Genomic DNA, 25,810 nt, shown 5'->3' with positions numbered 1-25,810 from the left:
TGATCTCATTTGGGCTCGCTGGGAAGATAGAATAATGATCCAGAAAGATCCCAGCAGACGAGGAGGAGGTGGAGAAGGGCGTGTAGTCAGGGACTTGGGGAAGAGGTGTGGGCATCCGAGAGCTGTGGCGGAAAGCTGAAGCCCAAGTGAGTGAGGCTTGAAGAATACTACAGGCTGTTGTTTTTCCTCTTTTACTGTTTATTATAAAAATTTTTCGAGCATGTAAGTAGAAAGAATATTATAATGAAAATTCGTATGCCTGCCACTCAACGTTTAACAGTCATCAGTGTTTTGCCAAAGTCATTCCGTATAAACCACATGTCACTGATGGATCATAATGCTCCATCCCAACTCTGAGAGAGGGCATTCCTTCACATGACCTCAGAGTCGTTATCAGACCTAACAAAATTAACAAGCATGCCCTCATACCGAAAACTCATTGGCTTACTAGGCAGATTTCACCATGATTGTGACGAGGAGACCAGACAGAGAGGTGTTAGATGTTTTGTGGGAGATTTTGAGCCTGCTCTAGGGCTGGAATTGGGTTATAAAATATTTAAGACTCCTTCCAGCTCTGTGATTCAGAGCAACCTGTATGTCCTAGACCCTATATCCTGTATGTACTATAAAATTGTTTCATTATTACTTTGTTCGAGTTTAAATTTAGAGTCTTTAGAGAAAAACCCCTTGGTGGACTGTGTTTATTGGATAAATGTAATAATGTATTTTTGCATGTGAATGGGTGTTAATTGGCTGTGTACTATAATGAAATGTGGTTTATAGTTTAACTTGGATCTCCAGGAATTATTTATGCTTATGAATCTAGAATTCATGCATTTTCAAGACACTAAGATGCATAAATTTATTCTTTTAGCTATAATACTTTTTTTTTACCACTTGTTTCAATAATTTACATCTAGTTTGCAGTAATGTGATACCTTATTAATGGTGATCCTGTCAAATAAGGATCATTTTGGGGGAAGAGTAATATATCAGGATAGGCTAATACAAAACTATCCTCAAATTTAAGTGGCTCGTTACGTTAAAGTTTGATTTCCTTTAGTTCAGTGTAGGTCACTAAAGGGGCTGGAGGTGGGGGCTCTGCCCCAAGTGGTCATTTGGGGAGCTTTTGCACTTTCCATCTTGTGTTGCTGCCACTTGTAGACTTGGGCTCCAAGGATGCTGCAGAATGGGAACTGCAGTTTTTTGTTAATGAGCCAGGACGAAGTGGTACGGCCCACCCCTCAAAGGCAGGGAAGAGAGGGAAGATTAAACCAGTTTGGTGAGTCTGTAGCCTTATCTTTGCCGCGGAGCAGTAGAGGAGCCCCGGTGCTGCTGCCTGCTACTTAGGCAGAGAGCTCCTTAGTTCCAGTGGAAAACTCCACTTGCCCTTCAGCTGGTCATGGGATCCAAATACCGTGAGGCCCCGTAAAGGGGCGTGCTGGGGAGTGAACCGTGGAGGCTGGGGAGCCAGGACGGAGCTTTCAGGCTTGTGTGATTAATGGGGAGGTTGCGGAAGGCTCCCACTAATCATTCTGATGGATGGAAACTCTAAGAGGCCCCAGGCATAGTAGTCCGGAAGGCAGAGCCCATTGTGCCTAAAAACAAATAAACAAATGTGGTTTGCTAGGGGGGCCATAGCTTACTGAGCTCCTGCAATTCTTTGAGGAATTAAATAAGAATACAGGTAAGATGCATGCCAATGGTTATTTAAAACGGACTCTCCCTGCAGGTCATTTGTAAGTTTCAGATGCAAACCAGCTCCGAAGTAGTGATGGGTGCTAGAAACCATTCATAGTATTATTTAATCTTTTGTAAGCTTATCTGGTAAAAGAAAATGCAGTGAATGCTTCAAGTTTGCGGAAACACGGATCTTACAAGTTCGTGGAAAAAGACACTTTTTCCAAATACTCAAGTAGGAATCCAGTAGGAGTAAACTTCATGTAAATCATGTGGGTGGAGTGAGAAGAGGCAAGTGAGTGTCGCTGCTCAGCCAGGAGTCCATGGGGAGGACGCAGGGGACCCAGCTAGAGGGGGTAGGCATTTGGGGGCACTGCTTCCTGAAGAGAACGGCTTAAAGAACGTACTTAAAAAAAAAAAACGAAAAAGAAAGAAGGAAAAACCCACAGTAGTGTAGAGAAGTATTGCCTTGTGGTTTTGAGCCTGGCTCTGGGGCCAGACTGTCTGAGTTTGATTCTTGGCTCCTCTGCTTTCTAGCTATGGAACCGTAGGCGATGTATTTGGTCCCCCTACACCTGCAAAATGGGGCTAAAATTGTGCCTGTGCCGTAGGGTTGTTAGGATTCAACACACCCTCGTATATCAAGTCCTTAACCCAGAGCCTGTTTTCTGCAGCCAGCCCCCGTGTGACACTTAAGATGCTTGTATAGTGCCGGGCTCAGACTGTGCTCAGCATAGACTAGCCGCTGTTGCTCGTATTATAATTATAATGTTTATAATATTAACAATTTAATAGAAATTGCAATTGAAACATCATTTGCCCTTGGTACAAAATATTATTTCCGTTTGCTTGAGAACATTGCGCACTCCAGGGCATCAAACATCAAGAAAGGCAGATCGTGTAGGAAGTCCAGAGGAGAATTATTAAACCATCACGGGGTGGAAAACAGAGCTTTGTGCCAGCGGTCCACCAGCTTGGAACGGCAAGGGGATAGTATTTCTAGTAAGGGAAAAATCAACAGTTTGCTGAATCTGAGGCTACATGGACTGGGGAAGTGGCCCATGAGGAGCTGGCTCCCAGACTAGAGCTGAACTGTCAGCGCTCACAATCGGGAAACCTGTGGGGCTCCCGTGAGGCAGTGGGCGAGGAGACTTGGTTTGAGTAGGGTGTTAGAGACACGCACCGATGAAGTCCCGAGGAGCAAGGAGGCTGGCACTTTCTAGACATAGGCCTCTAACTTTGTGAGGTTGTCTAGACCTCAGCCGGCGTCCAGTGGAGCAGGGCGGAGTCTCAGGGTCTGATGTTGCGCACAGTGACAGCATCAAGCCGACGGCACTCCTGGACCTGGAGCTCTGGTCTTTGCCCTCCTTTTGCTGAATCCCTGGTCTGACCCAGAGAATGTTCTTGAGCCTGTTGGAGGCTGACCACAGCCCGTGAGCAGCAGAGCCCTGCCTGGTGACTCACACATTCCTCGTTAGCACTCCTTTCGTGTCCCCTGGAACCTGTTGTAAACAGCCCTATGGCTTATGGAGACTGTCCTCCTAGGATGAAAGGGACGCAGGCCTGCCATCAAGGGGTTTACGATTGCCTGAAACTCAACAGCAGCCGCTGTAACCTCTGACCCCTCTGATCTCTGGGGTTTGGGACTTGAGTTTGCACAGTTAGCATGGGTGTCCTATTTGCTATTTCTTCTCTTGCTCCTTTGACATTCCTGGGTTTCGCTCACACAAGGGAGTGTTATTTTCCTTTTCGAATTGCACAGGTAACGATGGGAAAGGAGCTCCTGTGTTCACGGGCGAGGTCGATTGCACCTACTTCTTCACGTGGGACACGGTGTATGCCTGTGTGAAAGAGAAGGAAGACCTCCTCTGCAGCGTCAGTGACGGGGAGAAGCGGTACGACCTGTCCGCTCTGGCCCGGCACTCAGGTGGGTCTCAGTCAGCGGGACGTTCTCTTGCCTCTTTCCCGGTGAATGCGTTTGGAGATGCTGTTGCGATTTTTTTTTTAATTGTCAACTGATTGTATGGCAGCCTTTTCCCCCCTTCTCATGTGTCAACATGAATTATTAGAAATGACACTGAATTAGGAGGCAAAATATCTGACTTTCAGGTTGGCATTACCGTTTTCTGTTTGGGATACGTGGCTAATCTTATCATAATTTAGTAAAAACTGCCAAGTGCCAGGCCTGTGCTTTGTGATTAGAAACTTTTTTTAAAATTTAAACTCTTGCTGCCAAGAGAGTAGGTCTTAAAAGTTCTCGTCTCACACACAAATTTGTCACTGTGTGGCGACGGATGTTTACTAAACTAATTCTGGTAATCATTTTGTAGTGTAGCCATATGTCAAATCATTATAGTACACATAAAACTCATACAATGTATGTGTCACTTATATCTCAATAAAAAATATTTAAACTCTTACAATAGTGTTCAAGTAGGCAGTGTTCCTGCTTAAGCCGTGGGCTGCCAGGCCCAGAGGATTGAATACTTGCTGTGGAGGTTGGTGGGCTCAGTGCGTGCATTTGATCCCCTGCTTTCTCCTTTTGTCTCACGGCCTCTTCTCCCATCTCTAAAATGAGATCGGCATTCCCTGTTCAGCCTCCGATTCTTTTGTGAGGCTGAGAGGGGAGGATGGAAGTGGGAGCCCTTGGGACGTGCGTCGCAGTGTCGGTGTGAGGTGGGGCTGTCGCTGAGGTCTGGCTCACGGTGAGGACCTGCCCAGGGGAATGTGTTCCTTACCAATAAGTGCTGGTTGAGCCTTTGTTATGTGGAGGAGCCTGGCTAGGTGCTGAGGATACTGGCGCAAACCCGAGGGAGCCCACCTCTGCCCCGTGGGCCTCAGAACTCAGCGGGGGGCAGAGAAGACTGAATAATGAGAATGGGGCTTCCAGCAGGGATAACCCAACCTAGTAGGGAAGTTTCTAGTTTCACCCTTTTAGCAGTCCTGGAATTAAGTATATATAGAAGCGCATTGTATCCATCAGTGGAGATAATGCCTAAGGCGGGGAGAATGACTTCCCTGAAGTCACAGAATTACCGCAGCCCTAGGAACGGTTGTGCCTGTGTTCTGAGTCCCGTCTGGTTGGGAAAATACAGTATTAGGAAGAGGAATTCCTCTCTGGAGCGTTGAGCGCTTTCCTCTGAACCCGGGCCCTCCGTTATAAATCCCGGATGAGTGAATGGCCTTGGAAGGCAGTTTGTGCTTCGGTCGTCTGGCCCCTTGGGGCTGTTGGGAATGACCCGTGGTTCAGTTCCGGTGGCTGTGTTTCCGCAGAGCGCAGAGAGCTCTCATCTCTGAGCAGAGGCTGGTTTGAGGACTGGGGTTGCCGCGGCACTGCGTTTACCTGAGCCAAGTGCCTCCCTTCTCAGGCCCCAGTTTTCCTACAGTAAACCAAGTGGTGGTATTAGATCCTTTTATTCGGCGGTTTTTTTTTAAGCATCACTATGTACACCATACAACCTAGGGTCCTGTGGCAGCGAGCAGCGTGCCCCACACTCGGTCTGCTTGGCTGGGAGGGTGGTAGGATTCCCTTCACTGCACACGCCTTCTCCGTGGTCTGAGGAGGGTGCATTCCCGATGGTGTGATGTTCTGCCGGGCTGACCTCCTGATTTGCCGTTCGGTTTCTGAGTGTGTGCCTTGGGGCTTGGGAGAATGCTGCTGTTTAATTTTCTGCACCCCCTCCATTAAGCCTGCTCTTCTGAGGACGTGCTGGAAGTCACATAAATGCGAAGCCTCAGAATGTCGCTGGGCTTCTGTGCCTGCAGCCTGCCTGGGTCCAGAAACGTGAGTGCCTGAGGTCCAGCGGCCGCATGCTTATGAGTGTGACCTTTGGGCTTTTACACCTTCGGCTTAATCACCGTTTATGGTGTGACTCACGGAGAAATAATCACTGCCTTTTGGCTAAAAGAAGCTTTTTTTTTTTTTTTTTTTTTTTTGTTACAGAACCGGAACAGAATTGGGAAGCCGTGGACGGCAGCCAGAGGGAAACCCAAAAGAGGCATTTCTTCCTTAATGTCTGCCACAGAGTGCTCCAGGAAGGCAAGGCCAGAGGCTGTCCCCAGGACGCGGCCGTGTGCTCCGTGGGTGAGTCTGAGCGTCCGGGGGTGGCGGGGGGGGGGGGGGGCGTCTTCCTGAAGGCATGCGGACCTTATGCCGTGCCCACTTGGGAGGGAATGAGAAAATCTTCCTGTGGTTCATCTAAGCCTCTCTCTGGGTTCAGCATAGAACGGATGTTCAAGAAAGAAATCTGAGGATGCAAAGGCAGGGAACTGCGTGGTGCTCTCTGGACACTGTAGGACCTCCGGTCTCCTGCAGTGGCCAGAGCCTCTGACACCGGCTAACGCTGTGACTGGGAACAGAAGGAGCCGTGCTGGAAAATCCTCGATTACTCTTTTACTTTGTAACTTGAGGAATAACATTGCCAGTACTTGTATAAAACGGATTCTGATTTTTTTTTTTTAAAGTTTACTGCCTGGAATTGTCCAGAAGTTATGGCTTAGGGCGTGGACTCTCGTCCTGTAGCCTGCGTTGCACGGGGTTTGTACGTCTCAGTTTCCTTTTGTGGTGACTGCGCTGGTCCGGTGGCTGTCCTGCAGACTCCTCAGGTTGATAGCGATATTTAGCATGTTGGTTGTTGGTTGTCGCTTAAGATTCGCCTCAGAAACACAGGCTGTGAGAGTCGTTAGAATCTGTGACAAACATTAGGTCAGGTCTTGTGAACCCAGGTTGGATATTAGGAATGTTCTCAGCCTTCAGAATGGGTGCTGTGTCCACGCATGTCCTTGGCTTTATTGAAGAAGGACTTGGGACAAAATTCCAGGATTTTATAGTAAAAAGCCACTGAACCAAGACTTAAGTGGTCACCTGCTTGACTTGTTGGCTAGGTTTAGTTAGTTTCTGCTTTGGTCACGGGACAAACTCTGGCCCCCGGCTGTGCTTTCAAAAGACCTTACATCTCAGGGAGCTGAGGCCCCCCAAATGGGGGAGCAGTATTACCTTATGGGATGGCGTGACAGATGTGCTTATCTTTCTGCCTCTCGTGCCCATGGAGGACGTTGTTTATTGTTCTTGCACTTTCCTACCAAGCCTGAAGGTGACCTGGGGGTCCTCCGTATAGCTGCCACCACCTGGTCAAACGTGTCACTCAAGGAAAACCCATTGACCAATCCAGGGCAGGCTGGGCAGGCCGTAGAAGGGGCCACGGTGCACCTGCCGGGTTTCAGCTGATCTTTGTACCTCTTTGCCTGCATCATTATTATTTTTAGTCACGTTTCTTCTGTTTTTCCCCTTTCTTTCTCTCTTCCAGATAAGAATGGAAGTAAAAATCTGGGCAAATTCATTTCTTCTCCCACAAAAGAGAAAGGAAATATTCAGCTCTCTTACTCAGATGGTGATGATTGTGGTCCTGACGAGAAAATAAAAACAAACATAACACTTGTGTGCAAGCCAGGTAAAAATTTTTAAAAAAGGAAAAAGATGAAATGTGTTCGTGGCTTTTGCCAGGGGTCATCATTTTCTCTGTTTCTCACGGCCACTGCCAAGATGATGAAGTAGAAGGGGGTGGTGCCAAGCATTTCAGGTTCCAGATGTTTTTAGTGGTGGTCAGTTGGATTTGGTCCCCGGTCCCCCACCCAAAATCAAACCAGAAATGGAGAAACCACATGGTGTCCAAGGGAGTCATATAATTTTCCAGATGAGTTACAGGGCTCCACGGGCTTCCTCTTCCTCGGGACTGATAGCGAGTGATTGTGTGGGCTGCTGAATTTCCTCCGAAGGGGGAAAGTCATAAAGGGTTTAAAAATGTTGTCCTTGATCTCACCATTGAACACAATACTCCTCTTCACTGACCCTTATTTATAGGTTTACATTGTTTTCACAGGGTCAACATCTATTTGAGTTCACGTATTTTATGTTCCTCAAAACATATTTTGTAAATACTTGTCGACATTTCAGTCATATTTATAAATTTTAGGGACTTCCTGGTTGATAATGGCTTGGTTTTACTATTTTAAAACATTTCCCCCATTGTTGGATTGATTGCATGTTTCCAGTCGGTAATTGTGCTGTTACCTATACTCTCTCCACCTTCTGTTGAAATATTTCCTTTGGATAAATTCCCAGCTAGGGGATAAGGTCAAGGGTTAGGACTATTACTTTTTTTTTTTTTGAGGAAGATTAGCCCTGAGATAACATCCGCTGCCAGTCTTCCTCTTTTTGCTGAGGAAGACTGGCCCTGAACCAACATCCGTGCCCGTCTTCCTCTACTTTATATGTGGGACGCCTGCCACAGCATGGCTTGATGAGCGGTGTGTAGGTCCGCACCCAGGATCTGAACTGGCGAATCCTGGGCCGCCGAAGCAGAACATGTGAACTTAACCACTGTGCCACCGGGCCAGCCCCAGGACTCTTTTTTTTTTTAATTGTGGTAAAATAGAATATAAAATTTACCACTTTTAAGAAACTGTAGTAAGATACGTAGAACATGAAATTCACCATTTTAACTCTTTTTCAGTGTACAGCTCGGTGGCATTAAGTACATTTATATTGTTGTGCAACCGTCACCACCATCTGTCTCCAGGACTTTTTCATCATCCCGGATTGAAACGCTGTGCCCACGGCACACTCCCCCTTCTCTCCCCCAGCCCCTGGAACCACCCTTCTTTCTGCCTCTGAGTCTGACCACTGCAGGAACCTCGAATAAGTGGAATCATGCAGTATTTGTAGGACTATTTTTAGAATAAGGGAAGATTTCCAGGAACGATTAGCGATAGCTCTTTCTTCCCCCTTGACAGGTGATCTGGAAAGTGCTCCGGTGCTGAGATCTTCTGCCGAGAATGGCTGCCTCTATGAGTTTGAGTGGCACACAGCTGCTGCGTGCGTGCTGTCTAAGACGGAGGGAGACAACTGCACCGTCTTTGACTCCCAGGCAGGTGTGTGTCCCAGCAGCAAATTGCTGGTTTTGTGTCCCCTGGAACTGCTTAGGTTTTTGGTTTTCTTCTTCAATATTTTTTATGAGTCTTTTAGAGAGAACCTGCTTTAGAATTATATTGATACTGTTTGACCAAAATTCTGAAAATCTGATGTTTGGGGCTTAGTTGAGATAATGAACAGCCTGTCTTCAATTTATGGTTGGGGTAGGTCTGCTGGATGCAAAAACCTGAGGGTCACAAGAAAGTAAATCATGTTGGGAAAAAAGGCTTTTTGCCTGAGTTTCTGGCCAAGAAACCCACCCGAGAGAGACTTTTCAAGAAGTCATTGTATTGTGGTCATCCTGCTTGGAACTCGCTGGTTGTTTATCCAGCCAGCGATTATGGGCTTTGAATGGGTTTTTAAGTAAACGCAGTAAAATGGGAATGGTGGTGGTGAGTCTGTCTCTGAGGGAAGCGTGAGTAATTGTGGTTCTGGGGCCAACGGGAAAGGCGTCTTTTCTGCCTTTTTGTGTCTCCCTGCCTTTGGGCACTTTCTGGAAGAATCTTCACTGGTGTCACCCCCTTTTCCTTGTGGTCTGACTGACCTTCCATCCTTGGACTGTTTCCACTCTTCCTTAGGGTTTTCTTTTGATTTGTCACCTCTCACAAAGAAAAACGGCGACTACAAAGTCGAAACAGAGAAGTACGACTTTTACATAAATGTTTGTGGTGCGGTGTCCACGGCCTCCTGTCAGCCGACCGCGGGAGCATGCCAGGTGGCCAAAAGGCAAGTCACGGTTTTCAGTTGTGGGTTTGTCCTTTGTATCTTGTGCTGACAGATACTTCATTCAGGAATAAGCGTGTTCCCTTTTAACATCATTGTTTTGCAAGGAGCATTTAAACGCCAAGAGACCTGGCTTAAAAACCGGAGGATGCTGGGAGGTTAATTCCCAGAGAAGGAGCAGGCCACGCCCTTGGAAAAGAAGAGTGGATTTACCTAATGCCCTACGTCTGCGTCCTTTGCACTTCTGAGTTGTTAGCTATTTGTGTAAATGTTTCTCTGTTCGGTGCAGTGTTAGTTCAAAGGAAGTCAGTTGCACCTTAAACCCACTGTTCTGAGAATGGATTTGGGACCGGTGTGGAGTAGGGCTGTTCCCTTACCCCCACTGCAGTTGGGAATCCTAACTCAGGAGCAAGGTGATCTGCAGCCCTGGGTCCTGGTCATTGTCCCTCCCCCACCCCTCCTTGGCCCGTCCCTGAATGTCACAGCATTGCAGCGCGTCTGGTCTTGGCATCTTTTCTGAGAGACATTTGTTTGTTTATTCCAGTGATAAGAAGTCTTGGAACTTGGGACTGAGTAACGCTAAGCTTTCCTATTACGATGGAATGATCCAGTTGAACTACAGGGATGGGACGCCTTATAACAACGAAAAGCACACACCAAGAGCTACACTGATCACCTTTCTGTGTGACCGAGATGCAGGAATCGGCGTCCCTGAGTATCAGGTGGGAATGGCCATGTGCACACGTGTGCGCCTTGCACTGACCAGGGCAAAGAGGGAGGGAACATCAGTTTCGTAAAGGCAGGGAAAAGAAAAAGGGGTTATGGCTCGGCTCATGGCTTTGCTAAGTGAGACAAGGTTCTAACCACTGGGTGTTGGCTGGGGGTGCACCGTTGGTCAGGTCCTCTGGCTCCCCAAGGCTTATCCAGGAGCCATCGTGGGCCCTTGATTTAGAAGCAGATCTTTGATTAGTGTGGTTCCCCAGCCACATCAGCATCTCCTGTGATTTGAAGTACTCCTTTCTGATTGGCCAGGGTCCACAGGCGGTATTCATCTTCTGAGCTGACTATTCAAGGGGCCATACACCTCAGTGATAGCCCACAGCCCTGTTGGTTTGTGGTAGAAAACACACAAAAGCAGCAGAAATCATCCCTCATTCCCACTTAACAGAGGGATTGATATCCGTCTAGATTTCCATCTTGAATTATTACAGCACGGTCTTCCTTTTAATAAAACGAAAGGAGGTGGACAAAGTCAACTTCCTTTCATAGCGTTTTTATTTACAAAAAGTGCCCCTGTCGTCCTTCTAACGCTGGCTTTGCCTATCGTTTCCCTTGGTCTTTGCCCTCCCTCCCATTTCTCACCACACCGTGTGATTAGGAAGAGGATAACTCGACCTACAACTTCCGGTGGTATACCAGTTACGCCTGCCCCGAGGAACCGCTGGAGTGCGTGGTGACCGACCCGTCCACGCTGGAGCAGTACGATCTCTCCAGGTGAGGCGGGGGTCCTCTCGTGCTGAGGTTGTTCAGGTTTTGCTGGTGAGCATGTAACTGAGCCAGTGATAGGGAGTCATGCTAGTTCTGGGGTGCAGGACCAAGACGGGGAGTCTTAAGCAGAATGGATTCAAATAATGGTCTGCTGGCCTTTGCGATGTCAACCAGCCTTTGCCACAGCAAAGGTTCAGTCTTTAGCTGCATCGTCTGAAATGATGCTTGTCATTACCGTGGTGGGGGAGCCATTGACGCCTGTCAATATAGAGGTGGGGGAGCCGTTCGAGGTCTGCTGAACACCGAGTTTAGTGAAGGTTAAGTGCACTCGTGGGCGTCATGAGTCATGGTGAGCTGGCTGCTGCAGTTTGGTTGGTAGGGTGTGTTTCATTGTACGTTTCTCTGCTTAGAAATGAACTGTCAGACTGAAATCTGTGAGCATGAAAGGCATCCCTTTTGCTTTGAAATTTTAGTCTAGCAAAGTCGGAAGGCAGTCTCGGAGGGAACTGGTATGCCATGGACAATGCAGGCGAACGCAGCACGTGGAGGAAATATTACATAAACGTGTGTCGGCCCCTGAAGCCGGTGCCTGGCTGCGATCGATACGCGTCGGCTTGCCAGATGAGATATGACAACCGTCAAGTGAGTCTGTCTCCCCCGGTCGTCTCCTCCTCCTTCCTGAGCACGTGACTCAGTGGGTGGAGGGGGTTATTTTGGGGCTCCGAGATTGAAGTAGGCCTGGCTGCTGCAGAGAAGCCCTCAGTGTAAGCTCATCTGCCCCAATAGATGAAATCGTACTTGATTCAGTGTTCTGATTTAAAACTTAAAAAAATGCCTTGGTGCTGATGACCTTTAGTCACAGGATGGGGCAGAGGAAGCTCCCAGCGGTGTGTCTAGCCTGAATTCAGAAGCATCTTTGAGTGGTCAGCAGACACCTGTAAAGAATAGTTTTTGCTTCCGAAAGCTCTTGCTTCTGGCTAATTAGGGGGGGAACTGGCTTGGGAGAGTTGCTGTGGGTGAGCTAGAGCCACGAGTTGGCTTTCAGTTGGGCACCAAGCTGCGTTTCATCATCCCATCGCGTGCACTTATGCCAGAACCTTGGTGTGTTTGCTTGTGCTCGATGTACGTGGTGAATCCTAAAATAAAGATGTATGTGTGTGTCTTTAAAAATAACGCATCAGTGCCACAACTTAGAAGGACCCACAACTAAAAATACACAACTATGTACCTGGGGGTTTTGGGGAGGAAAAAAAAAAAAGTAGCATGTCAGGAATGTGCTTTTCCTGGCATATGTAACGGGGTGGCTTGGGGTGTTTTAAAGGAAGCTGGTGAGTGAACCTGAGTGGTTAAGAGTTAGGTTCCCTGTTTTGTGTATGGGTGCATGTGTGTGTGTGTTGTTTGTTGTAGCAGATGCCTCAAAATACAGTCAATCCTCATTTTTCATGGGTTCTGCATTTACGAATTCACCTACTCTTTGGCGTTTATTTGTAGCCCCAAATCAGTACTCGCAGTGCTTTCAGTCATTTGTGGACCTGCGCAGAGCCGCCTGACACGGATGTTCCCCGTTGAGGTGGAAAGAGGCGATGCTCTGCATTCTTGACTCAGCTCGGCTTACTGAGATGACCAGAGGATGGGCACTGGAGGGGGCAGAGCCGTGCTCCTGGCTCCAGGCCCGGTGGACAGGGTTGGAGTCCCATCTTTGGCGCCTGTTGTTAACGAGGTGGCCTTGGACAAGTCGCTTAGCGCATCTGAACCTCGTTTTCCATTTTGTTAAATAGAGAAAGTAGAATCTACCAGCATGAGTTGTCTTTAGGATTTAAGATCATAAGCTGTGTGAAATATGCGTATATATGGGTACATATTTCCCTGAGGAATGAGGTTCATTGTTTCCTAACGGAGTGTTCGGGGCAACATTGTAGACCGCAGCTGCCACGAGTAAATGAGAATCCACAGTATCTGTGAAGAAGTCAGTTGGTTTCTCTTGAGAAGGAAAGCCTGATGGACATGTTCGTTGGCAGGGTATGTTTTCTGAGGCCGTCTCCATCAGTAACTTGGGAGTTGCAAAGACGGGCCCCACGGTGGAGGACAGCGGCAGCCTCCTTTTGGAGTATGTGAACGGCTCCGTTTGCACCACCAGTGACGGGAGACGGACCAACTACACCACCAGGATCCATCTCGTCTGTTCCCGGGGCAGCCTGGTAAGGCGCTGGGGGGGTGGGGTGGAGGAGTTAGCTTGCTCTTCATCCTGCTTCAGGTCAGCCTGTGAGAGAACGTGGGGAGGCAGGGAGGGAGCCTGGCAGTGGTGCTTTGATGGCTGTGGTTTCTGAAGTGTGAGCCTCATCTCGCTGCTGGAAGGCGACACATGCTGTGTGGTGTTCTGAAGACTTGAGTTTTCGCTCTGAGTTGTACATACACCCACCTGCCTGTTAGTTCTTGCGAGCTGGTGATCTGAGGATCATGGCGGCGGAACTAGTCTTAGAGATGGTTTGTTTCAAACCCCAAAGTTCCCAGATGAGGAAACGGAGGCTTCGTGCAGCTCAGGCCCGGGGACGAACAGTGAGGGACATGTGCGTGATTCAGTGGCAAAGCAGGAATGCCGAATTAACGCTGGGAAATGGAGAAGGTGCTGGAGGTTTCTTTTGACCCTGAGTCCTTAGCCAGGGCAGAATAGAAGAGAAAACTGCAAATAAAAGTACTTTGGGGTCATTCTGTATGATCCCAATTGCTTTTTAAAAAAATGGGTAAAAAAAAAAGTTTTACCATTTTAATCACTTTTTGGTACAGTTTAGCCGCAGCATTAAGTACATCCACAATGTTGTGCACCCGTCACTGGTATGCATTTCCAGGACTTTGTCATCCCAAACCCAATCCCTTTTTTCCCTGGAATTTTATGTTTATACCTAAGTCATGTGTTTTTTGAATAATTGCTAAAGTGGTAGATAAGTGCAGAGTGGAGATAACTGGAATCTGTGTTTATTATCCAATTATTTAAAAGTACACTTTTTAAGAGTCTGTTACAGCTTCCTCTAGCTTCATTGAAATGACCTAGCAAAATGCATTCACTCGTCTCAGCGGTCCGGTGGCCTTTGTCACGTACATGCTGGTCGTCTTGCAGACCCTAAATTCTCTTTGTTGTTTGCCAAGACAGAATTTTTTCCAAGAGATAATTTCTTTACAGTTCAAGAAGGTCTCTCTGATAAGAAAAAGAAATTACCAGCTGGCTGAGCCTGGGTGGGTCTGTGTTGTGCAAGGAAGGGTTTATAAGGCTGTAAACACGCACTTCTGGATTAGTCTGAGCTTGGGTTCCCGTTTTCTTCCCACAGTCTCAGGAAGGAATCCTAGTTGCCCAGCCCGGCCCTCGCCGCCTCCTGGGTGCGTCTGGGTGCGTCTGGGCACGTCTGGGCACGTCTGGGCACGTCTGGACACGTCTGTGTGTCCCCTCCTTGGAGCCTGGCCCCTGGGCCTCCCCTTCCCCTCTCTGGTTCTTGTTGCTGTGGAGATCCTGGACAATTCCAGGAAGTTCGCCTGGAGCCTTAGTTTTTCAGCTTTCCTGTAACACCTCGTTTGGACAGTGTTTTTCAGTTTTCAGGGCATTTTCACAGTGCCTCTGTGTCTCTCGGCGCTTGTGCAGGGGCTGCTCCGTTACCGTGGGCCCAGCAGATACTCATTGAATAAAGAAGGTCACGTCCATGGAGGGTTCTGCACGTCACAGAACTCTTCACGGTTAGAGCTGTTACTCTGAACATCCGTGTTGTGAAGCAGAAGGGTCAGATGTGTTGATTTTGCTGTTGCAGATGCTGAGGCTGAGAGGGTGGGGGACCTCCAGGTCAGAGGGCGCCTGATGGGTAAGGTGTGGTCTTGGGGTCAGATGAGGGGTCGGTCACCTGTGAGCCTGGACAGATGGCTTCACTTCTCTGTCCCTCAGTTTCCTCATCTGGTTCCGGATGGTGGGTAATTATGGCACCTGGCTCGGGTCAATGTGAGGTTCAGTTGAGAACGCTAATAAAACTCTCAGTGCAGGGCCTGGTGTGTGATAAACACCCCTGACACAGAGCTGCCCATACTGCTTGAGGTGGTGCTCTCACAGGAGGGAGGGTGGCTCATGTTGTGGGCACTTTTTATAGAAACACACCCGGAAAATCACACAGATGATGAATCACTGACAGCTGGATGGATTTTCACAAATTGAACAGACCCGTGTAACCAGACCCCACATCCAGAAACAGAACACTAGCGGCACCCAGAAGCGCCTCTCTGCCCCCTGCTGGTCATTTCTCAACCCCTGTCCTGATCTCTGATCACACAGATCAATTTTGCCTACTTTTGCTGCTGTAGCCTTTTGTGTTTGGCTTCTGGCATGCTGCACTCGGGGTGTAGAGCGTTTTTAAAAGCGTGGGCGTGGACTCCAACCTAGGTTTGCCTAAGTCTGCCATTTAATGCTGGTGTGATCTCAGGTACATTTGTTAGCATCTGAGCACGAGAGGTAATGTCTCCTTAATAGGAATAATGAGGACGTGAAGTTGTAATTAGATCATGCACATTAAGTCCCCAGCCTACCCCTGGCACAGAGTAAATGTTGAGTAGGTTTTAGCTGTTTTTATGTATCAGGTTAGAATTCTTCTATTTAGAGCGTTTCATTTTCTTACATTGACGGTTACCCTGGATTTCACCTTTCAGAATACCCATCCCATATTTTCTCTCAATTGGGAGTGTGTGGTCAGTTTCCTGTGGAATACGGAGGCTGCCTGTCCCATCCGGATGATGACAGACTCAGACCAGGTACGTCTGCTGTCCCGGGCCTCTCGCCCAGCGGCCCCTGGACAGTCCCACCCAGGCGTCTGGCTCTGTACTCAGCCCCTTCCTCCTGCTTCTAAATCTGTCACCAGTGTCCCCATTTCCTCCTGCATTCCTGGCTCCTGGATCCTGGGATAAGAACCTAGACCCTCAATTTTACACTTGTTAGCTGCAGATTCCTTCCTTTTTCTCCACGCCACTGTTCTTTTGATGCAGCTGTGGCACCCCAGTGGGCTCTGGGCTTCTCTGTCACCCCAGAGAACTGGTTGGTTACTATGGCACTCCAGCACCTAAAACATTTCAGTGCCCTGTCCTCTGTAGGGTATAGTTCACCTGCTGTAATGTGTCATCATCTATAGGATACAGCCCATCTGTTTTAATGTACCATCATCTATAGGGTCCAGCCCGTCTGTTGTGTATGTCATTATCTACAGGATACAGCCTGGATGATTTAATGTGATGTTGTCTGTAGGATACACCCTATATGTTTTAAGGTGGTAGTCAAGGTTTTACTGCTCTGGTTGCAGCCACATTCCTCCCGTCTGTCCTCCCTCAGCCATGTGCCCACCACAGCTTGGGCTCACCCCGCTCTCTCCCTTGGTGCATGCTCTTGCCCTTGGGAGCACCGTCTCCTGCAGAGCCCAGCAGCAGGCGGCTTGCTGTTTTCATAGCACTGGGTATTTTTTTTACAATGGGACGTAGTTCCCTCCCTGCCTTTATTGAGTCTCCGTTAGGCGTCAGACCCTTTGACAGCAGACCAGGCTCACCCACAGGGTTCTGGGCGCGTGGGTGGCCGAGGAGGGTGGGGATGCTGCACCCCGTCCACGGTCAGTGCTTTCTGGGGCTGTGGCTGCTGCTCCATTCCCTGCACGTGGTGGACGAGGAAGAAAAAAGACCCAGGGAGGAGAGGGTTCATTACTCGCAGAAGAGGAGCCGAGACAGAGAGGTACTTTGTCCTTCCTCCTGTTGTTGCCTTTAGGTGAAAAATTGAGACAGAGAACAGAACACTTCAACTTCAAGTTGATTTTTTTTAAAAAAATTATTTTTTGAGTCTCTTGTGGTTCTTGTGTGCCCTTGGGGTGGGCAGTGGTCTTCTTAAGTAAGTAGAGTGGCCTCAAGAGCTTTCTGATGAGTTTAATACCGCTGAGCCAGTGTCACACTTGGGCACGCTTCAGATTGCATGTCCGAAGGGGCTGGGGAGTACACGGCGCTGCTTTTCTGATAGGGTGTAACGTCTGTGGGGGAGCTCACGGTTTTGTCAAGTCCACACGTGCGGGTTTTGGAGGCGCCCTGTGTGTGCTGTGTTCTCGTGGAGTTGTGTGAATGTGTCTCTGTTCCCTCTTGTTCCTCCAGGCCTGCTCCATAAGGGATCCCAACAGTGGGTTTGTGTTTGATCTTAACCCCCTGAATAGTTCCCAAGGATACATCCTGCACTCTGGCATTGGGAAGACTTTTATGGTAAGAGTTACACGATGGATTCCAATTTGCTTTGAAACGAGGATAGAGTGCATTCAAGTTGCCTGCAGCTGGTGACTGGGGAGGCAGGTGTCCTCAGGAATTGCCCAGGGTGCTGTGATGGCGGCTCTCACCCGGGAGGAGACAAGAGAATCCAGATTTAAGGGGAAAGTGAGGTAAAACCATCACTCCCGTCCTGGTACAGTGCAGAAACGGGGGAGTCATTCTTCAGAAAATAAACTCTTCCTAGGCTGTTGCTGTGTTTCTAGAGTGGTGGTCCCAGGTCAGCATCCCCAGCATCACCTGAGCACTCCATAGGGAACATGCTGGAAGCAATAAACCTCTTAGAGAGCATACTAGAAGGGATGGAACCTGTAGAGAACGTGGTGGACACAGGCCAGAGGGGCTCTGCCTTGTGCAGTGGGAGGGGTGTTAGGAGGTGGTAGGTGCACGTCATGGCTCTCACTTGCAGACCACAGGGACAGACTGGATAACAAATGTAGAAGTGGAGCTGGTTAAAGGGGTGTCTAGGCTCGTGGGAGACAGGGCACAGCCACTGTGCTGCCAGGAGAGCTGTCTGCTTAGGACATCGCCACCCGCCAGCCAACTATAGTCATGCACAGCAGAAACCGCCTTCCCATCAGCAGCGGACCACATACATGATGGTGGTCCCTTAAGATAAGTACTACACAGCCTAGGTGTGTAGTAGGCTCTATCATCTAGGTTTGTGTAAGTGCGCACTTTGATGTTCACACAATGAAATCAGCTAACCACACATTTCTCAGAGTTTATCCCTGGTGTTAAGTGATGCGTGATTGTGCTTGGCATCGCGCTAGCTGGCCATCTCTTAAGTAGGAAGCTTCGGTCTTTAAGAAAAACACTTTCTATACGTAGTCCTTAGTTTTGTATACATTGTCCATGAACACTTAACAGGTACAGAGAGGTCTTTTTTTCTGTGCCTTCATACCAAAGAGCGTATTCTACTTAATTCTCACAACCACAGTGTACTAACTGAATTTAAATTGAATGGTATCAACATCTTTAAGAACTGTAGGGGTATCACATTATATTTACCTTTTTTTTTTGCTGAGGAAGATTCTCCCTGAGCTAACATCTGTACCGGTTTTCCTCTATTTTGTATGTGGATCGCTGCCACAGCATGGCTAATGAGCGGTATAGGTCCGCGCCGCGGATCCGAACCCGTGAACCCTGCACTGCTGAAGTGGAGCATGCTGAACTTAACCACTAGGCCATGGGGCAGGCCCCATATTATATTTACTTTTGAATAACATGACTTTGACTATATATATGCTTTCTCTAATGTAATTGAAAACACTATAAAATTCTGGCTTACGTATATTTCCTCCGTTGTATATGGTGCATCATTATACGCAATACATGTCCTGCATTTAGAGATACAAGGCTGTATCAATAAACACGGGTGATGAGCCTTGCAGGCAATTTATAGGCATTGCCATTTGGGCTTTAGTTTTTGCGTTTAGGATTTAACTGCCCAAACATGGAAAGTTGATAACTTGAATAATAAATAAGAATTGTCTGACCCGGCAGGGTTTGAGTCGCTAGGCCCCTTGGTGGTGGTAGGTCCTGTAGCCCAGGTTGGTTTGTCTAATTCTTCCTCTCTGGCTTACAGTTTAATGTGTGTGGCACAATGTCGGACTGTGGGACCTTCGATGGAAAACCAGCTTCCGGCTGTGAGGCGGAAACCCAGACAGAAGACTTCAAGAACCTGAAGCCAGAAAGGCTGGTTGGATTTGAGAAAACCCTCCAGCTGTCCACCGAGGGCTTAATAACTCTCACCTACAAAGGGGCTCCTTCCTCCGGTGAGCTCAGAACCGTGTTGTTTTTGTAGCTAACAAGTGTGCTGGTGGTTCTCCGGCTGTCTGTAGACCTTTGAATATGTAACGTAAGTGCTACTGTAGCACTCTCGAAGGCTTGTTGCTACCCTCCCGCTGGGCCGCAGGTGCACCACTTACGTGTCCTCTTCTTGGGTTCTCCCAGGTCCCTGAAACGTGATCCTGCAGGATCCCCGACTCCCATTTTCTCTGCTGCCTGCCCCCTCCCCCGGGCGTCCTTCCATCAGGGCCCCTCCACTCGTGCCTCTGACATGGAATGTGTTCACTCTTTTATCGCATTTCAGAAACTGAAGAAGTGATGCGTGAAGATAATAAAACTTTGTTTTTTTCTAAATTTCTTCCTTTCCTCCTATTCTTCCACTTAATCTTTATTGTATCTTTAAATACAGTTTTGCTGTCTTAGTTTTGTTAACATTTCTACTCTTTCCTGCAACCGTGTTGTACAGCAGAAACTTAGTCGCCGTTTTTGGTATCATCAAACATGAGGCCGAGTCTGAGACCTTTGGGACGACAGTGGCACGGGGCGGGGGTACAGTGATGTTTCCTGTGTATTGAGCCCTTCCTGTGCCAGTCCTGTGGTGACATGCTGTGTGTGCGTGAGCTGACTAGAATCCTGGCTGTGCCACTTAATGCGTTTCTGTTTTGCAGGTGAGGAACCCGAGGCCCACAGAGGCGCTGTGATTTGCCCGGGGTTGCACAGCTAGTCATCGGCAGGGCTGCAATTTGATTCCACGCCTTCCTGACTTCTAAACCTCTCTGTCCCCCACCACACCGTGGTCAGCTCAGGAGGGGGCGGTGGTGTGATGTGCTTGCCCAGAGTACCAGTGCCATCATAGACAATGTCAGGAGAGTTAGTGCGTGGAGGGGACAGGGTGACGGCTCTGCCCTCCTGGATTTGTGACAGTCTGTGGTCATCTGTTACGGTTGTGCTTCACAAAATCTGTTAGTCTCAAGCCAACAGAAACTAAAACTCATAGTACACCAGGAAGAGGACTATGGGGACAATAAAGAAAACACGCCACAACTAGAAGGACCTGCAGCTAAGATATACAACTATGTTCTGGGGGGATTGGGAGAGATAAAGCAGAAAAAAAAAATAACTTCAGGATTCCTAGAAAGGGTGATTTAACTTTTGGGAATCTTTTTAACTTTGAGGAGATAAAATGTGGGTCTCGGGGCTGCTGTCAGATCTGGGATGGGTTGTCCTTTAGAAAAGGAGTTAGGCTTGTTCTGCATCATTTGTTGGTGAGGGTTTGGACCAAAGACGGAGGTTACGGGGAGGAATTTCAGTTGGTTAAAGGAGGACTTTTCCCTAGAGCTGGGTGATGGTGGTCTTTTGCTTTACAGAGAGACAGTTCTTCAACTCTTGGTCGTAGAGTGAGCGCTCATTCAGTATCCAAAAAGCAGCATGCTTCATTTTAATAATTCTTTTGCTCTCTAGTTTCAGAGCACTGTTTTAAAATGAGGTAGATTAGGCATTTATATATGATTTCTTTTTCTCGTTCTAATTTGGAAAATAATCCTCCATCTCTTACAGGGTTACCGCTGTGGCCGGGTGGCTAACGACTGCTAACATTTATCCACTGCTGGGTTAGAACCCAGGCCCCAGTGCTCTGGGGGGCTCAGCACATTTATATAACCACCTCTTAAAGCTGTGTTGCCCTAGGCTTGTTATTTAACTTTTCTCTGCTTCAGTTTTCTCCTGAATTAAACGGGGACGGTGCCGTGACCTGCCGCCTCCATGGACTATTGTGGGAGTAAATGCGTTGATGACCACAGGGTTCTTCACTCAGTGCAGCCTCTGGCCCCGCACACCACCGTGGTCCCCTTTGCTGAAGGAGCCTCCTCGTTGGTTGTCCCGCTTTTGCCCTCGCCTCCCACCCCGGAGCCCCCCCAAGTGGTCTGTGTTCAGCACAGCAGTCAGTGATGTTTTCAGTGTTAGGTCACATTACTCCCAGCTCAGACCCTCTAGGGCGCCACGTGCCACCAGAGTAGAAGCCAGTGCCCCTCACGGTGGCTGCGGGACACCTGCCACTTCTCTCTGATGGCATTACCCACCACTCTCTCGCTCAGTCCCGCTGACCTCCTGTTTCTGAAACCATTGAGGCGCATTCTTCTCTTTTGTCAGGTATTGGCGCAAGTGTCCCCTTCTTAGTGAGCCCGGCCACCGCATTTAAACTCATCACAACTCATCCCCACCTTGGGGTTCTCAGGCCCTGTCGCTGCTGCATTTTCTTTCATTAGCTTTGTGCCACTTGGCATGCCACAGACTGTGCCTTTAATTTGCTTACTGTCGGGGCAGCTGGACTGGAACGTCAGCTCTCAGGAGGGCGAGGGTTTTCTTCTGTTTCTTTCACTCCTGTGTGTAGCGGGACTTTAGCAAATACGGTTGAATAAACCTAAAAGGAGAGTTACATTGTTTTCTAATATTGGAGCTGATACACAGATGTTGCATTTGCATGTTTTCTGCATGTAAGAATGCTGAGACCTTAGGTTCACGGTGTAAACCCATCATTGTGTGCGGGCCACTGTTGCAACGAACGTGGCCACTTTGTAGCTCCAATCAGATACCTTGAAGCAGACTCAGCTCTGGACGTCGCTGGTTTAGAGGGTGGCGTGAGGCTTCTCTGCGGGGGGGTGGGGAGCACGTGGTTACGTGGGGAGCTGAGCTGTGCTATAGGGTGCACTGTGCTGTGATTGCTGCGTTTGTTAAGAGCTGGCCTTGTTCCCCAGGGAGTGTTGATGCATTCATCATCCGCTTCATTTGCAATGATGATATTTACCCGGGATTCCCCAAATTCCTGCATCAAGACATTGACTCTGGCCTGAGGATCCGGAACACTTTCTTTGAGTTTGAAACTGCATTGGCCTGCGTACCTTCTCCGGTGGATTGCCAAGTCACGGGTAAGGCCAAGAGGAAAAGGAGTTAAGAGGCTAGTGTGTGTGCGTGAGTGTCTATGTACGTGTGTGTGAGTGTATGGGTGGGGTGTGTATGTTTTATTTTACAGACAGCATGACCTTTGTGTTACATATTTTCTTTGAATGATGCCCTAGAGTTGTTATGTTTCTCTTGAATCTGGGTATATAATTAACAGTTTAAAGCTATATTTGGGAATCAGAAGCTGCTTAAGAAGAAGAGAAGAAAACCTGGGGGGGAAAATCAAATACACACTGTTAGAGCTGCTTCTTTGAGGATAGAAAAGAGAAAAAGATGTTAAAGCTCTAAGGTGTATCCCAGATGCTGAACAGTGCCCCAGGACCACTCATCCTCTGTGGGTTGATCCTGGACGTCCACATCAATGGTACATCATTGTGAAGGGCTGTTTCGAGGATCAGAGCGAGTGTATGTTTCTATAGGAAAAGGCTGTCAGCTTCCTGTGAATCTCCTTATTTCTTCATTATGAGGGTCAACTTTGTGCATCATCAGCGTTCCAATCAGGGTTGAAAGGTGGTGCCCCAAAGCTAACAAGAAAGCAGGGGTATCCAGCATGTTTCTGTTGTTTTTCAGACCTCGCTGGAAACGAGTATGATCTGAGTGGCTTAAGCAAAGTCAGGAAGCCCTGGACTGCTGTTGATACCTCGGCTGATGGCAAAAAGAGAACTTTCTATTTGAGTGTCTGCAATCCTCTCCCTTATATTCCTGGGTGCCATGGTGAGTTGAGAGCATTCAACTCAAGTTCTGTCTGCCTTCCCTTCCACCCCCACCTCAAAGAATTTCCTGCCTCTTTCAGGCCCTGCAGTGGGCTCTTGCTTACTGTCAGAAGACAAGAACTTGAACCTGGGTGTGGTGCAGATCAGTCCTCAGGCCGCAGCTAATGGGTCCCTGAGCATCGTCTACGTCAACGGTGACCAGTGTGGAAACCAGCGCTTCTCCACCAGGATAACGCTCGAGTGTGCTCAGATATCGGTGTGTGTTCCTGTGCACCCCGAGTGTCTTGTCTGTCAGTCCTTCTGTCTCCCATGTCCCTTTAGTCTCTGCATCTTCTAATTTAAAACTTGCCTGTGTTTTCATGGGGGTTTGGCCTTCACTAGAGTTTGACTGGAATGTGCTATTTCCCCAGGGTCTTACACGTTTAATAAGATTTATAACTTCTCATGGAGGTTAAAAGTTGACTATTAATTGTGGCTATCTTTTGACCGATTTTTTTTTTTTTTTAATAAATGACAACATAAGCTATTGATTTCTGTTATAGGGATCACCAACATTTCAGCTTCAGGATGACTGCGAGTATGTGTTTGTCTGGAGAACGGTGGAAGCCTGCCCCGTTGTCAGAGCGGAAGGTGAGGGCCCAGCTCATGAATGGATGTAAACGGGTGAAGTGGCAGCCATCCTAAACCACATCTTAGATGCGAAATCCTGTAATAATGGCCACATGTGAGATCAGGAACTGCCTGTTAGTGGGTGGATGACTTCTTATCCTTGAGTTTTGATACTCCACTACATTGCCAACTCTACCCATAACATTTTCCTCATGTGCCTGGATTGCTAGATTATTGGCTTCTCACACTTGAAAACGTTCACATGGGATTTTGTTTTGTTTGATTAAGCAGCTCTTTATCCTGTGACCTAGCTTTTCTAGAAACCTGTTTCCCAGGCAATTTGTGTTACGTATATAAGCATACCGCAGAGATATTGAGGGCTTGGTTCCAGGCCAACTCACTAAAGCGAGTCACGTGAATCTTTTTGGTTTCCCAGTACGTATAAAAGTTAGGTTTGTACTTTAGTCTCTTATAAAGTGTGCAATAACATTTTGTCTAAAAAACGACATACATACCTGAATTAAAAAATATTGCTAAAAAATGCTAACTATCGTCTGAGCCTTCAGCAAGTTGTAATCTTTTTGCTGGGGGAGGGTCCTGCCTTGATGTTGATGGCTGCTGACTGAGCAGGGTGGTGGGTGCTGAAGGTGGGGTGGCTGTGGAAATTGCTAAAAATAAGCCAACAGTGAAGTTTGCCGCGTGGGTTGACTCTTCCTTTCACGAGCGATTTCTCTGTAGCCTGTGATGCTGTTTGATAGCGTTTTATCCACAGGAGAACGTCCTTCGAAACTGGAGTCCGTCCTTCAGGTTTGCTGCCGATGCTTTATCAGCTAAGTTTATGTGACAGTCTAAATCCTTTGCTGTCATTTCAATAGTCTTCACAGCATCTTCCTCAGGAGTAGATTCCAGCTCAAGAAACCACTTTCTTTGCTTGTCTATAAGAAGCAACTCCTCACCTGTTAAAGTTTTATCATGAGATTGGAGCAATTCAGTCACATCTTCGGGCCCTACCTCTAATCTAGTTCTCTTACCATTTCCACCACATCTGCAATGATTTCCTCCTTAAAATCTTGGACCCCTTAAAATCATTCATGAACGTTGGAATCAACTTCTTCCAAAGTTGCTATTTTGACCTCTTCCCATGAATCTTGAATGTTCTTAATGGCATCTAGAATGCTGAATCCTTTCCAGGTTTTCAGTTGACTTTGCCCAGATCCATGAGAGGAATCACTGTCTATGGCAACTATATATAGCCTTATGAAATGTATTTCTTTTTTTTTTTTTAAAGATTTTATTTTTCCTTTTTCTCCCAAAGCCCCCTGGTACACAGTTGTGTATTTTTAGTTGTGGGTCCTTCTAGTTGTGGCATGTGGGACGCCGCCTCAGTGTGACCTGATGAGCGGTGCGATGTCCATGCCCAGGATCTGAACTGGAGAAACCCTGGGCCACCGAAGGCGGAACATGTGAACTTAACCACTCGGCCACGGGGCCGGCCCCTGAAATATATTTCTTAAATAATAAGACTTGAAAGTCAAAATTACTCTTTGATCCATGGACTGCAGAATGGATGTTGTGTTAGCTGGCACGAGAACAATGTTCATCTCATTGTACCTCTCTATCAGAACTCTTGGGTGATCGGGTGCGTTGTCAGTGAGCGGTAATATTTCGAAAGGCATCTTTTCTCCTGAGTGGTAGGTCTCGACAGCGGGCTTAAAATAGTCAGCAAACTGTGTTGTAGACGGATGTGCCGTCATCCAGGCTTTGTTGTTCCATTTGTAGGGCTCAGGCAGAGTAGATTGAGCATAATTCTTAAGGGCCCTAGGATGTTTGGAATGGTAAATGGGCATTGGCTTCGTCTTAAAGTCATCAGCTGCGTTAGCCCCTAACAAGAGAGTCAGCTTGTCCTTTGAAGCTGGGCATTGACTTCTCTCTAGTATGGAAGTCCTAGGCGGCTTCTTCTTCTAAAATAAGGCTGTTTCATCTCCATTGAAAATCTGTTGTTTAGTGTCATTAATGATTGTCGTTAGCCTTCATTAATGATCTTAGCTGGATCTTCTGGATAATTTGCTGCAGCTTCTCCATCAGCACTTGGTGCTTCAGCTTGCATTTTTATGTAATGAAGACAGCTTCTTTCCTTAAACCTCATGAACCAACCTCTGCCAGCTTCAGGCTTTTCTTCTGTAGCTTCCTCCCCTCTCTCAGCCTTCACAGCATGGAAGAGAGTTAGGGCCTGGCTCTGGGATAGGCTTTGGTTTAAGGGAGTGTTGTGGCTGGTTTGGTCTTCTATCCAGACACTAAAACTTTCTCCACATCAGCAATAAGGCTGTTTTTCCCTATCTTATCATTCCTTTGTTCACTGGAGTAGCTCTTTTAATTTCCTTCAAGCACTTCTCCTTTGCATTCGCAACTTGGCTAACTATTTGGCACAAGAGGCCTAGCTTTTGGCTTATCTTGGCTTTCAGTATACCTTCCTCACGAGGCTGAATCATTTCCAGCTTTGGATTTAAAGTGAGAGATGTGCGACTCTTCCTCTCACGTGAACACTTAGATGCCATTTTAAGGGTAT

General features: G+C 47.7%; 1 protein-coding gene across 2 annotated transcripts in view; it reads left to right on the top strand.

The window, feature by feature from the left end:
• The window catches only part of IGF2R (insulin like growth factor 2 receptor), a 115,829-nt gene that overhangs the window by 48,441 nt on the left and 41,578 nt on the right, over positions 1-25,810 (top strand). For both annotated transcript variants that reach the window (XM_070603233.1, XM_070603234.1), the window contains exons 11-26: positions 3,443-3,607; positions 5,624-5,764; positions 6,987-7,130; positions 8,473-8,610; positions 9,229-9,376; positions 9,918-10,095; positions 10,752-10,867; positions 11,335-11,503; positions 12,880-13,059; positions 15,539-15,640; positions 17,009-17,113; positions 18,762-18,951; positions 21,718-21,888; positions 22,493-22,636; positions 22,716-22,891; positions 23,178-23,265. In XM_070603233.1, coding sequence (XP_070459334.1) covers positions 3,443-3,607; positions 5,624-5,764; positions 6,987-7,130; positions 8,473-8,610; positions 9,229-9,376; positions 9,918-10,095; positions 10,752-10,867; positions 11,335-11,503; positions 12,880-13,059; positions 15,539-15,640; positions 17,009-17,113; positions 18,762-18,951; positions 21,718-21,888; positions 22,493-22,636; positions 22,716-22,891; positions 23,178-23,265 — 2,355 coding nt within the window. The remainder of the gene's footprint in view (positions 1-3,442; positions 3,608-5,623; positions 5,765-6,986; positions 7,131-8,472; positions 8,611-9,228; positions 9,377-9,917; positions 10,096-10,751; positions 10,868-11,334; positions 11,504-12,879; positions 13,060-15,538; positions 15,641-17,008; positions 17,114-18,761; positions 18,952-21,717; positions 21,889-22,492; positions 22,637-22,715; positions 22,892-23,177; positions 23,266-25,810) is intronic.

Source organism: Equus przewalskii, chromosome 32, assembly GCF_037783145.1.
Source record: "Equus przewalskii isolate Varuska chromosome 32, EquPr2, whole genome shotgun sequence".
NCBI lineage: Eukaryota > Metazoa > Chordata > Mammalia > Perissodactyla > Equidae > Equus > Equus przewalskii.
This window is presented reverse-complemented; position numbering and strand designations above follow the sequence as displayed.